Here is a 14,779-nt window from a genome sequence, read left to right on the forward strand (position 1 = left end):
ATTTTTTTGATTAGACAAGACATTATAACAATAATGTGTGGCCATGAAGATCATTTATTGCCATCCAACACTATGTTTTTGCCAAAAAATATAGTTTGACTCAATATTGATAAGTGTCATTTTTAAATATCCATCCAATTTCCAACCCACTAATCCATTTCAGCATTGTGGAGAACTGGTATTTATTCCAGGAGCAAAGGTGACAAACATGCTACCCATATAAACATGGTGTCCATTCCAGAGCACATATACACACATTTCCACTTTCATTCATACTCAGTCAAGTTAGAATCATGAAGTTGACTCAGATGCTCAACTCTAGAATTTGAGAGTAGGCCTAGGGCTTCAAACCCAGGACTCTTAAGGTCTGAGGCTGCAATGGGAAATACTATTCTGCTAAGCCTCTATTATAAAATAAGCACAGGTGAACAGAAGAGTAACAGGTCACAAAGCTGAAAAACTGTAAATCACTGGCTGTGGAAATGTTTGTCTATGGCAGGCAGTGTATGGTAGAGGATAAGTACCTCAAAAACATACATAAGCCATTTCTTACACAAAAGTCTGGATTTATAAAACATGAACCTGGGACATAATTTGGCTTCAAGTTATGGGAAGTTTTAGCCATTCATAAGTCCTGTGCAGACTTTTTTGGTGTATGCCTGTGGTGGACCAACACCATAAACTCTGCATAGGACTTGACAAAACTTGCATATTTTCAGAGATTGCAATGATTTTTTGGCTCATAATGATGACTGGTTTATATGCCGCTTTAGACTTTTTAGAGCCGTCCGTCCTTCAAGTTGTTTGCTAAATTGGAGTCTGCATTACTGGGAAATCACATTATCCCTATTTATTTATTGGTCATGCAGAAATCACGTAATTCTTGTTTCATTACTGGTTTTAATAAACATAGGGTATTGGGCAATGGGCACTTTTTAGTGTAAACTGGTTGACTGGTCAAGAATGTTAGTGTCATCCATGAGCTATATGTCATCTATATGGAATGGTATGCTTAAGATGCTTCCCAGAAATATACAATATACTTACCATCAGGGTGAAAAAGCCGAGATCAAAAGGCAATTTGCCATGATTGCTGAATTTCCTAATGTAATTGGTGCAAATAACTAACTGCACATATGTTGCAATAAAGGCACCATCACAGAATGAATTTGCTTTTGTAAAAATAAAGAACTTTCATTCAATTAATATAAAACTAATATGTGATAATCAAATGTTTCTGACTAATGCTGATGCATAGCTCAACCAAGAATTTGTATTTTATAAAACAGTAGCGTGAGAAGCAGTACTTCATTGTCATGCTGTGTGCATGCAGTTGTCTTCTTGATAAGTAAGTCTAATTGATAGGATTACTTTTAAATTTAATACATTACAGACAAGTTGTATAATCCTTCTTTCAGATGATAGTGTTTACATCACAAGAGTGAAGATATAATGAAAGGCACCACAAGCAATTGGTGATACAATGGACCATCGGCTCATTAAGAGGTAGATGGCTATGTTTGGACTCGTCAGGCGGCACACTGCTGTACAGTCCCACAAAGGTTTTATGCATTGTGATGGCTTGTGTAGTACCGCAGAGCAGACTGCAAAAACAAGGACTGCCTCTGCCTCCTGAGATAGGCCAAGATGAACACACAGATGATCCAGACCCTGTCCCTCAGGACATTAACGCAATGGCAATTCAAGTACATTTGAATGTTTTAAATCAATTGTAAAGAGACTCGTATGTATGGCAACACTAACATTTAGTTCGAAAAATTATTTTATTTTTAAAAAGTTGAAAAAGAATGTTTCTAATATCTTGCAGTTCTGCGCATGCAGCCTGCATCAAATTATGCTGTGATTCTCCATTTAGAGTTTTAATACTTCAAGTTCACATTCACGTAAGTTTCATTTTCTGCTTTTTATTCCACCATTATTCCTTGAATTGTAGTAAAGAGGTTGCTCAGGAACACGGTCAACCTTATATGCTGATCAGATTGTGAATATTTAAAAATATGCATTTTTTATACCAATATATGGTTATTGAAAAGCAGTGATGGCGAGTGCCTAAAAGTGTGTGCCCACATAAATAGTTTCAAGTTGATTAGAGATTTATAAAGGAAGTTGGCATAGCACATGGCGTATGTACAGTTTTATAATTTCATTTTTTCTGTGTGTACACTGTTTTTGCCTTTCAAGCATAAGCAAATTTTTAGTATGGAATGTAAGAAAGTTTTAGGACTGTAAATGACAAAGAGACTGGTTCAGTTCCAACTACTGACACAGTGTGAGACCCAGAGAAAATCACTTAACCTGCTTTTGCTGCAATTTTTAAAAATACATTACTGCCATGGCAAAGTGTCTTGGGATGGTGTTCACTATAGAAAACCACAGAGAAAAAAGTCAAGTAAAACTGTTTGCATTACTTAAAATTCATTTCAACACCAGTCTCAGGTAGAATTTGAAAGCATCCTCATAATCAATTCTATTTGGATTGCCAGAATAAAAATGGAGGAGCATCACGAAGGCAACACTATAACTTACCTACTCTATCACTAGAGTTTTAATCCCTGCAGAAAAATTAGGTTTCTTATACACAGAAGCAGGTATCCCAGCAATGAAATGCTTTTGCACAAGACTTATTATATTTTTTTTCTCTGGGTATTCCAAGTACAGCTTAAAGCTATTCTGTTATTTTGTTCAATTCCAGTTAAAAAAACACCTTTCCTAGCTTTCTTTGTCTTAAAAAAACATTTATTACACATTCATAAATGTGCAAGAGGGAATAAATTATACTTTTGTTTGACTTTTATCTTGGTGTTTAGACTGGTATTCTGTTTAACAAAAATGAAAATTCCATACACTCAAATAAAAAAAAAGAAATTAAAGAATGACTGTAAGGCAAACTCTGTGGGCCATTAAAGTTCCAATTCAACAATCCCTATACTCAATCATAACCTGAAGGCCCCCTTTCTCCTTCACTTTGCTCTCTTTGTCTGTGCTTCCTCCAGTTTTCCCACACACAACGCTGCTGGACCTCACCCTCAGCTCTCGGGAGGCTACTTTGGAAGCCAGCTCGATGACACAGCCAACGGCCATGCGTGCAGTGTTGGACGAATGGAGCTCATTCCAAATGGTGTCACTGTCCACCTGAGCAAACAGTCGGCAGAAGAAGGAGAGAGGGGAAAAAAAAAGAAACAAATCTGTGAGGGAGGGCTGGCAGGGTGACAGCCAATGTACAATAACATTAGTCTTCCGTCTTGGCCCAGCTGAGAGAGCCTTCTGGACGTAACTTTGCTTATACTTTTTTTTATACAGAACCTCTCCAATGGAAACACATTCCAGTCATGCCTCACTGCTGTTCCCTGTTTAGATTTCTCATTACAAACAACATTACACGCATGGGCCGGATCTGGCCTCCTTACAGGCATGTTAGACGCTAGGCCACAGTAGTAGATTTGATATGGGCTTGGGACTGAATTGTGTGCCAGAAAAAAAAAAAATGTTGCATGTATATCAGAGTCTGGTAGGAAAGCAAAGTCAGCATATCAAAGCAGGGATTTAAATATCAACATTATCAAGTCTAAACAGTTCATCAAGCAAATTTTCACATTCCATTTTTCTATTACTCACAGAAGATCATGTGACTTACCCTTATTTATTTTTTATTGCAATTACAATTCTTTCTTTTAGAAATCAGTTTATTAAATTAGATTAGCCTATTTTTGCCGCAGTAGTACAGGAAATGGATTAAAGTGTTGAAAGGCAGACAGAGAGCACAGATTGCATTGTGATAAAAATGTGGAAGTTGCATTCTATATGACAAAATATATCCAATTTGGTTGTTGAAACTTTTGCAGGAGATATTTTCATTTGACAATTATCAGATTAGAAGGACTTAAAGTTGTTAAAGACAAAACATAATATTTATTAAGCAATATTAGATCATTCATTTTCTATTTATTGATAAGTGTATGTACACAGAAACAAACACATAATGGCAATGTATACTGTGAAGTGATGCAGACATGCTCCCAACCAAGATACCACATTGCAGAAAACCTCTAGTAAGATAGAGGACATTTTGGATGCAAATGTACAATTTTGCCCTATGATGCTACAAACATACTGTGATCTAGTAGGTGCCAGAGGTGCCTGGTTCTGTATCACCAGAAAGAGAGATTTAAACTGAGAATTAGAAAAAGAAAAAAGAACCATTAGGTTGGCAACAGCAGCAGACAGATCCCAGTTGGGACAGGTGGCACAAGGGCCGACTCTACCATATAGACAAAGTTGGTCACCTATGGTGGGCAAGTTTTTGGAGGGCAGCATTTTTTTAAATGTAATGGATGTAGCAAGTGGCATGGGGAGTGGATGGCTTCTGATGATCTTTGCTTTACATCCCCTGTTTTTCCCTGCTGCAACCTTCTCTTCGATCCATCTGATATCTGTGCACAACTCACGAGAAACCCCATGGAGGACCCCCGACTTCCCAAGACCTCTTTGATTTCACATTCATGCCTGACTCATCTAAAACTCCAAATTTCTAGTTTGGGCATAATGTTGTCACATTTTCTTTAGGGAAACAAAAAGGCTAGAGCTGGCACTGGATGCCACTCTGCTGCCAAGGAGATATGCTGCCTTGAAGACATAGACTCCCATAGGTGCCACTAGAGGGACTTCTGTCTTGGAGTGCAACAGTAAAAGAAGTGTTCACTCTGAGCCCAGATATTGCAAGTAAGTTTAAAGCTCTTCTGCCAGCAAAAAGAAAGGGGACAGAGCCATAGTAGGACAGAAAATCAATCGTAGTCAAAACCGAGAACAACAGAAACAACTTTCATCAAAATGAAGGAAGAAGAGCTCATAGTCAGCAACAAAATGACCAGAAAACCAAATAAACTAACTATAATAATAGTGCATGATAACTTTAGATATCCACCAACTTAGACAGTGAATGAGTCCATGAGGCTGGTTTACAAAATGTCTGAGTTGATGACGCAATCCAGTGCAACATCTGGGGACATGCCAATAGGTCAAGAAAATGAATATGTCCTGGAAAACAAACTGACACTGCAGTAAAAATAAAAATATGTAAGTTCTATATTTAAAATAAAGCTTCCAATACTAAAAAAATAGTATTGCCCAGAGATTCTCTGGCCCGACAGACATGGATTTTACCTGCAGAAAATGTTTAGGAAAATTTATTATGTTTAGGAAAAATTATTATAAATATCTAGATAATGACAAAAGTGGCTTCATAGAAGAAGCCAGTATATGCCAAAAGTACGGATGGAAGGTTATAAGAAGGTTCAAGGTAAAAAAAAATGTGCTCAGAATTATGTGTGAGATAGAAAGAAAGAAAGAAAGAAAGAAAGAAAGAAAGAAAGAAAGAAAGAAAGAAAGAAAGAAAGAAAGAAAGAAAGAAAGATGAGATGGTCAGAAAGCTTTGGTGGTTTAGAAGTGAGGAGTAAGTGAGCATGATGCCCAACCAGGTAGTTAGAAGTTTCAACAATTATTGGCATCATACTGGCTGTAGATAGAAACTATGCTTCTTTACATAAATATTGTTGTAGTAGATTAATATGGTAAGACAATTGGTAAAATATACTAAATGTAATACTTTAAAAAGCATATCATAAAGTGGTATAATTTAAGCGGTATAGGAATAATTAATTCATTTAAAATGGTGTACAGTATTTGTGAATTAATCTATATACTGTATATAAAATTATCTAACATTATTTCCATTTATATATTCTTTAACATTTTGAAATTGTATATTTTTATGTATTTCATCCCTCCATTTTGAGTGAACCATTTGGGTATCATGTGTTTTCTTAATACTTAGATGTTTCCTGTTCGATTATTTGTACATGCATACAAGAATATGAGTGGGAAATGAATGAGTTTATATTATATACGTAGAGTGTTCATATAAGCAGAGAGTTCATACAGTATATTTTCCAACAAAACATGGAATGCAGGCTAGTATTCTATATCATTTCTCTTCAGATTCAATCATAATTCTGTATATAGAGACCAGTGAAAAATATGAATAATGATTTTAGAATATTAAAACTCAACTGCAACTAATGAGTAGGGGGAAAATTATTGCTTTACATCTTTTTAATCTGTTTAAAAAATCCTTCTGACTACATAGAACTGAATTCAGGACATCCTTTTATTAAGTCATGGGTTCTACTGGCATAAACATCTCTGCTTTTTAACTGCCTTCTTAGCATTGCTAACTTCACTGATATAATCCTTTCTGACTTTTTCGCTAAACTGTTTGAAGCTTGGCAGCTGATTATACTTCATAAACTGAGGAATCACCTATAAATGTTCACAGACTGCTGGTGGCCAGCCTGTGAGTATTAGGAGTAATCCCAAAGCAAACAGCAGAAGTAAGATTGTGCCAGTAATGCAGTTTGTCCCACTACATTAGTTAGTTAAGAAGCCTTTTTTATTCACGTCACCATTTTTCCATTTGGACTAACACAGGATCAAAGCACTAGTAAAAATGCAGGTGGAATGCAAGATGGATGCAGGAAACCTGATAAAATGATACATGTCTATAGTAAATAATATTGTGGGATGAAGGCTAAAAATGTGTATTTTTAGTCTGCTTTGAAGACTGTTACCCCCAGGAGTTTGGCACTGTTACTCTAGATGTGAACACATGCTTCATCTGTCCGATAGAAATCTATTAAAGAGGATATCTTACACAGCTGCTTTCAATGAAAATAGTAGATATAGTGCTATCTATCTATCTATCTATCTATCTATCTATCTATCTATCTATCTATCTATCTATCTATCTATCTATCTATCTATCTATCTATCTATCTATCTATCTATCTATCTATCTATCTATCTATCTATCTATCTATCTATCTATCTATCTGTAAGTGGCTTCAGATCTATATGTGTGCTTGCTACCTGTTAGATAATTTGTTGCTGTCATGCAATACATAAAAGGGGAAAATGTATTAATTATTTCCTTTTGTTATATGCAATAAATGATGATTATTGCTTACCATTCCCTTACAAATGAAGCAGTAGAGTAAAATTAAAATTGACATTAATGTGCATTTAAAGTAAGCAATAGCACTATAGGTTTGATTAGATTAGGTGTTATACTGATGCTTAGTTTATTTTAGTAATCAAGGAAACATAAAATAACACAAATAAATGCTAAAACAAATACTGACAGCAAGCGGGATTAGACTTTTCTTCTTTATAATTTGGAAACATTCATTGATCTCATTAATTAACAAACATTTAGTCACACTTGGGCATTTAGTGAACAGAGCTTCAACTGGGCACAACCTGGCAGTAAAAGCTCTTAATGTTAATGCATGTGCATGCTGTTAATAAACAGGTGATAATAAAATTCTAGACAATATATGATTCATTCTTATAGAATGAATGATTACTGAAAATATTTGTTCAATGGAGTTTAAGCAGGTTAAAAATAAATGATGTGGAGTGTTACCAGTGAACAGGGGATTGCAAATGACAGGGGCTCAAGCTGCACCAAGGTAATACAAGGCTAGTGAAAAGAAGGATAGAGAGAGAAAGAAAAATCACCTTTACAAAGAAAGTGCACCTCTACATTCCAGTGTAAGAAGGCAGGCAACAAGTATTGCATATGGCAAGGGTGCCCAAATGCAAATTTCTTTAGGAGCAAAATGGAGGAGCTATGACCAGAGTTGACTGACATGAGATTAGAAACCCTCCAGGCCTGTAATATTTAGCACATAATCTATGCACAAGATTGTTGAGACCAAAATGAATTTTAAATGTTGAGGTTAGGCTAGACTGGCACAATACTAGTAGTATCCCTCTCTTTAAATTGATAGAGGGCAGCTTGTGAGTATTACAAGTCCTGGCACTTTAAGAGCTGTATAATTCATAGGGGTCCAGTACTCAGGACCAGTACATTTATTAGGCGATATAGGCGGCCTAGGTAGCAGTAATCTGAGGGGCAGCATTTATTAAAGTTAAGGGGCACATACTCCTGACACAGAGGAAGGACAGGGGGCATATAAAAATATACACAAAGGGGTGCTGTTTCTATTTCTAAAGGAGGACATGCTCTGGACACTTGTTGAGCTCCAATGATACTGATTGCTTGCATTTACATGCTGGGCGCCATTTCTGAAAGTTAAAGTGTGCATGCTCCTTAAAGCCTGTGGTATATGCACAAAGGGGTGCTATTTGTGCTTTTCGAAGGGAGTACTACGGACACCAAGGGGGACCACTACCACTCCTAGGTTGTTAAAGTCTAATAATACTCACTACATGCTGGGGACAATAAGGGGCAACATCCATCAACCCCGTCTAAAGCTCAGAATGGGCTTTTGACCAGCACTGCCATTTTGTCCTGTTTCATTACTACACGGGTGGAGCCGTGGGGGACAGCTGCCGCACAGTTGGGAGACCTGGGGACCTGGGTTCGCTTCCCGGGTCCTCCCTGCGTGGAGTTTGTATGTTCTCCCCGTGTCTGCGTGAGTTTCCTCCGGGCGCTCCGGTTTCCTCCCGCAGTCCAAAGACATGCAGGTTAGGTGGATTGACAATTCTAAATTGGCCCTAGTGTGTGCTTGGTGTATGGGTGTGTTTGTGTGTGTCCTGTGGTGGGTTGGCACCCTGCCCAGGATTGGTTCCTGCCTTGTGCCCTGTGTTGGCTGGGATTGGCTCCAGCAGACCCCCGTGACCCTGTGTTCGGATTCAGCGGGTTGGAAAATGGATGGATGGATTATATATATATATATATAATATATATATATATATATATATATATATATATATATATATATATATATATATATATATATTATATATATATATACATTATATATGTTGCAGGTGGACTATTGCTTTAAAATACTTGAAACATAAGATACATATTCTTACGATCAACATACAAATTGCATCACTTAATAACCCAGCATTAATTGGAATCTGTGGCATACAGTTGACAAAAGTGTTCCTCTGCCAGTGACATTAATTAAATAGCCATACAAAATACAACTGACTTTGTAAATAAAAAAGGTTGCTATAGGTTTTAAACCTAGAATTTTCAAGGTAGCCTACCAAAACAAATGTATGTACTCTATACAGTACAAAAATATTACAAATTGACTTTTATTGTTAAGGGTGTGACAGGCTAACTCAGTCTTTCAAATGTATTCTCAAAATTCATTTATCTGCATTTTAGTACCATGATTACTAATAATTAGCCCACCATATGATTGTCATTAAGTTTAAATGAAGTGCATGCTTAAAATTTTATTTACATTTAGAATGTAAATTCCACGGAGGCAAGGCTCCATAGCCCTTGACTCGCATTAAAACCATACTTGCTATTCATTCACTGCATTGAAAGGCACAAAGGTAATTAAAAGCAAAGAAATTAATTCCATGAAATAAAAGATGGTGGTGCAGTTACTAAAACCAATGCTTCAATATTTGATCAATGTGAAATAAATTTTTTACCTTGACTCACATTCCTGCACTGGGTGATCCAGGTTACATAGACTTCCTCCTACAATCCAAATGAGTTACTATTTTGGATCATTATGTGTGAGTGTGCCCTGTGAGGTACTGGAGTTTTATTCAAGGCTCCTGTCTTTTACCTGATCTGACTAGAAGAGGCCCCACACTTATCCAGTCTGACAGTCAAATTAATTTATTTTTATCTTCCCTACTTGTTCTATTTGCATATTTATAAGGGAAGAAATATGAGTAGGTCATGATTAGTTTTTAAAAGTTTCACATAGTTAGTCATTGATGAATAGGATTTGGCTACTTTTCCAGTGATGTCTGTGTGCATATGCTATTTTTTTGTATTTGTATCTATGTGTCAGGATATGAGTCTATGGACATGTTGACTCAGAAACAGATCACTAAATGCAAATGAAATGTATTAGCATTGTAAAATGCTAGAAACCAGTTCATTCTGAGCAAAATAACTTCTGTATTTTTTTCTCTAATAAAGTAACTGCAGCACGTACAGTATATAAACTGCACATACTTGGTGGAAAAGCCATTTGTTGAACATACCACATTTCTAGATTGTTTTATGTATTTTTTGACATTTATTTTTGTGTTGTTTTATTTGGTGATGAGCAAGTGAACTCTGCTAAATTATCTTCATCTCGAGTTTGGCAAAATAGTGGAAGTGTTAAGGAACTTCAGCGAAGTCAGTGAAATGCATTAAAGTTAAAGGGGAAAGAGAAACGGAACAAATTTTGAGTGGATTATAATAGTCTTTTAAGTGTCCCTGATGGCTAGAGAAGCATCTGCCAACTATGCTGGGCCGATTATTGTGGCCAAAAATGTGATCTGAGCTGTGAGGCAGCAGTGCTAACCACTGTGCCTAAAAACCTCCCTGAGATAAACTAACAGAATTAAATATCAGAACAGTAAAATTTCTTGCAGTGACAGACAAGAAACATGAATTCACTGAAGTTTTCCATCACAGACTTAATAGCAGGTACTCATCTTTCTCAATCCAATATGTACAGGTGCTTTTATTTCCCTTGCACTTTTTCTCATTCACTAAAACACATGGATTCTTCACCCATTTACATCAACTGCACAGCACTCTGGGTAATACTATCAAAGGGACACGTTTATTTATTACATGCAGATCACATACAAGTATATACAAAAATACATTACCATCAAGACACAAAAACACAGATATATTTTCAGTTTCTTTCTGGGTGCATTTTTTTTGTTTAAAGATATTTGAAGGTTTCCTTCTAATTTTTCACCGCTTTGGCTGCTACCAGTCTGATATGTTACACTGTATTCTTAAAATTCATTTATCTGCATTTTACAAAGCAACATAGGGCATTGAGAAAAAAAAGATTGTCTAAGCTGGTCACGTGGCGAATTTCCAGGAAAATATTCAGGAAGAATGCAACCGACCAACACATCACTAATTTCACTGGTCAACAGTAGTTTTATTTCTAGTAATTTTGCATGGGCTCTAAGATCATACTATGAGTGTGACCTGAGGTGTGACCATATCTGCAAAGTATACAATATCATGGAAATCATTTCTTCTTTTAAAGGAAACCTAAGTACAAATTAAGAATGTCAACTATTCTGATTTTGTTACAAACATCTCATTATTTTAGTTTGAAATTAATTTAATTTGCTAATTATTATCAACTATCCTTTATGTGTGTTGTTTATGATATTTATTTTTCCAGCACTGAGCTGTCTATTTTTTAGAGAATGCCGCCTTGAGCCGCCACCTTATTGTGGTGGAGGGGTTTGCGTGTCCCAATGATCCTAGGAGCAAACTGGTCCTAGGTGAAGGACAAGACAAAGAGCGGTTCAGAAAACCTCCTATGACGAAGAAAAACTTTGGATGGCGTTTTCCCTCACCCAGACTCGGGTTACCGGGGCCCCGCTCTGCAGCCAGGCCTGGAGGTGGGGCTCGATGGCGAGCGCCTGGTGGCCAGGCCTGCACCCATGGGGCTTGGCCAGGCACAGCCTGAAGAGGCAACTTGGGTCCTCTTTCCCATGGGCGCACCACCTAGGTGATGGCCAAGGAGGTTGGGTGCAGTGTGAGTCGGGTGGTGGCCGAAAGGCGGGAACCTAGGCGGTCCAATCCTTGGCTACAGAAGCTGGCTCTTGGGACATGGAATATCACCTCTCTGAAGGGGAAGGAGCCTGAGCTAGTGCGCGAAGTCAAGAGGTTCTGGTTAGATATAATCGGGCTAGCATGGACTCTGGAACCAATCTCCTTGAGAGGGGCTGGACTCTCTACCACTCTGTAGTTGCCCCCCGTGAGAGGTGCCGAGCTGGTGTGGGCATACTTATTGCCCCCCAACTTGGAGCCTGTTCATAGGCGTTCACCCCAGTAGATGAGAGGGTAGCCTCCCTCTGCCTTTGGGTGGGGAGACGGGTCCTAACTGTTGTTTTTCGCATATGCACTGAACAGCAGTCTGGAGTACCCACCCATTTTGGAGTCCCTGGAGAGGGTGCTAGAGTGCACACCCGCTGGGGACTCCCTCGTTCTGCTGGGAGATTTCAATGCTCACGTGGCAAATGACAGTGAGACCTGGAAGGGCGTGATTGGGAGGAATGTCCCCCACCCCTCCCGATCTGAACCCAAGAGGTGTTTTGTTATTGGACTTCTGTGCTCGTCACGGATTGTCCATAACGAACACCATGTTCAGGCATAGGGGTGTCCATATGTGCACCTTGCACCAGGACACCCTAGGCCTCAGTTCGATGATTGACTTCGTGGTCTTGTTATCAGACTTGCAGCCACATGTCTTGGACACTCGGGCAAAGAGAGGGGCAGAGCTGTCAAATGATTACCACCTGATGGTGAGTTGGCTTCAATGGTGGGGGAGGATGCCGGTCAGGCCTGGTAGGCCCAAAATTATTGTGAGGGTCTGCTGGGAATGAGTCCCCTGTCAGAAGTAGCTTCAACTCCCACCTCCGGCAGAACTTTGACTATGTCCCTTGGGAGGTGGGGGATATTGAGTCTGAATGGGTCATGTTCCGTGCCTCTATTGTTGAGGCGGCTGACCGGAGCTGTGGCCGTAAGGTGGTCGGTGCCTGTCGTGGCGGCAATCCACAAACCCGTTGGCGGAAACTGGCGGTGAGGGATGCCGTCAAGCTGAAGAAGGAGTCCTACAGGACCTTTTTTGTCCTGTGGGATTCTGGAGGCAGCTAATAGGTACCGGCAGGCCAAGCGGAATGCAGCTTCGGTGGTTGCTGAGGTAAAAACTTGGGCATGGGAGGAGTTTGGAGAAGCCATGGAGAATGACTTCCGGACGGCTTCGAGGAGATTCTGGTCCACCATCCGGTGTCTCAGGAGGGGGAAGTGGTGCAGTGTCAACACTTTGTATGGTGGAGGTGGTGCGCTGCAGACCTCGACTCGGGACATTGTGGGTCGGTGGGGGGAATACTTCGAAGGCCTCCTCAATCCCACTAACATGCTTTCCAATGAGGAAGCAGAGCATGGGGACTTGGAGGTGGGCTCTCCCATCTCTGGGACTGAGGTCACCAAGGTGGTCAAAAATCTCCTTGGTGGCAGGGCCCTGGGGGTGGATGAGATACAGAGTTCCTCAAGGCTCTGGATGTTGTAGGACTGTCTTGGTTGACACGCTTCTGCAAAATCGCATGGACATCGGGGACAGTGCCTCTGGATTGGCAGACCAGGGTGGTGGCCCCCTTCTTTAAGAAGGGGGACTGGAGGGTGTGTTCCAACTACAGATGGATCACACTCCTCAGCCTCCCTGGAAAAGTCTATTCGGGGGTCTTGGAGAGGAGAGTCCATCAGATAGTTGAACCTCTGATTCAGGAGGAACAGTGTGGTTTTCGTCCTAGTCACAGAACAGTGGACCAGCTCTACACCCTTGGCAGGGTCCTGGAGGGTGCATGGGAGTTTGCCCAACCAGTCTACATGTGTTTTGTGGACTTGGAAAAGGTGTTCAACCGTGTCCCTCTGGGAATCCTGTGGGGGGTGAACAGGGAGTATGGGGTACCAGACCTCCTGATAAGGGCTGTTTGGTCCCTGTACAACTGGTGTCAGAGCTTGGTCTGCATTGCTGGCAGTAAGTCGAACCCATTTCCGGTGAGAGTTGAACTCCGCCAGGGCTGCTCTTTGTCTCCGATTCTGTTCATAACTTTTATGGACAGAATTTCTAGGCGCAGTCAGGGCGTTGAGGGAGTCCGGTTTGGTGGGCTCAGAACTGGGTCACTGCTTTTTGCAGATGATGTTGTTGTGTTTGCTTCATCAGGCTGTGATCTTCAGCTCTCACGGGATCGGTTCGCAGCTGAATGTGAAGCGGCTGGAATGGGAATCAGTACCTCCAAATCTGAGACCATGGACCTCAGCGGGAAAAGGGTGGAGTGCCCTCACAGGGTTGGGAGCGAGAATCTACCCTAAGTGGAGGAGTTCAAGTATCTCGGGGTCTTATTCACGATTGAGGGAAAAATGGAGTGGGAGATCGACAGGCGGATCATTGTGACGTCCGCAGTGATGTGGGCTCTGTATTGGTCTGTTGTGGTGAAAAAGGACCTGAGCTGAAAGGCAAAGCTCTCAATTTACCAGTCGATCTACATTCTTACCCTCACCTGTGGTCATGAGCTATGGATAGTGAACGAAAGAACGAGATCACAAATACCAGCAGCTGAAATGAGTTTCCTCCACAGAGTGTCTGGGCTTTCCCTTAAAGATAGGGTGAGAAGCTCGGTCGTCTGGGAGGAGCTCAGAGTAGAGCCACTGCTCCTCCGCATTGAGAGGAGTCAGATAAGGTGGCTCGGGCATCTGATCAGGATGCCTCCTGGATACCTCCCTGGTGAGACCCAGGACACGCTGGAGGGACTAAGTCTCTCGACTGACCTGGGAATGCCTTGGGATTCCCCCGGAAGAGCTAGTAGAAGTGGCCAGGGAGAGGGAAGTCTGGGCATCTCTGCTCAAGCTGCTGCTCCCGTGACCCGATCTCGGATAAGTGGAAGAGGATGGATGAATGGATGGATGGTTAGAGAAGTACTCACTTCTGATCTTGTAGGTTCTGGTAAAGGAAGTAAAGCCTTTGCAAGTCCAACTACAAGACATCAACTCCATTGTATTATTTTTAGGTTAGTATTAGGTATCTGTTAGGGAGCTTAGCACAAGGAACTGTGTTTGGTGTTACTTGTCCCTGTTAAAACTTTAGCAACGCAGTGCTTCCACAATATTTATGTTTTTCAATATCAGCAACTATAATCCTGCATTAGAATAAGCAGGGTTAGAAAA

General features: G+C 40.3%; 1 protein-coding gene across 6 annotated transcripts in view; it reads right to left on the minus strand.

Annotated features, from left to right (window-relative positions):
• Positions 1-14,779, minus strand: part of LOC114664257 (histone deacetylase 9) — a 714,055-nt gene that overhangs the window by 98,678 nt on the left and 600,598 nt on the right. For 5 of the 6 annotated variants that reach the window (XM_051935474.1, XM_051935473.1, XM_051935476.1 and 2 more), the window contains one exon: positions 3,046-3,153. The exons of the other annotated variant lie outside the window; for it this stretch is intronic. In XM_051935474.1, the coding sequence (XP_051791434.1) occupies positions 3,046-3,153 (108 nt within the window). The remainder of the gene's footprint in view (positions 1-3,045; positions 3,154-14,779) is intronic. 6 annotated transcript variants of the gene reach the window in all.

The sequence above is a fragment of the Erpetoichthys calabaricus genome, chromosome 13, assembly GCF_900747795.2.
Source record: "Erpetoichthys calabaricus chromosome 13, fErpCal1.3, whole genome shotgun sequence".
NCBI lineage: Eukaryota > Metazoa > Chordata > Cladistia > Polypteriformes > Polypteridae > Erpetoichthys > Erpetoichthys calabaricus.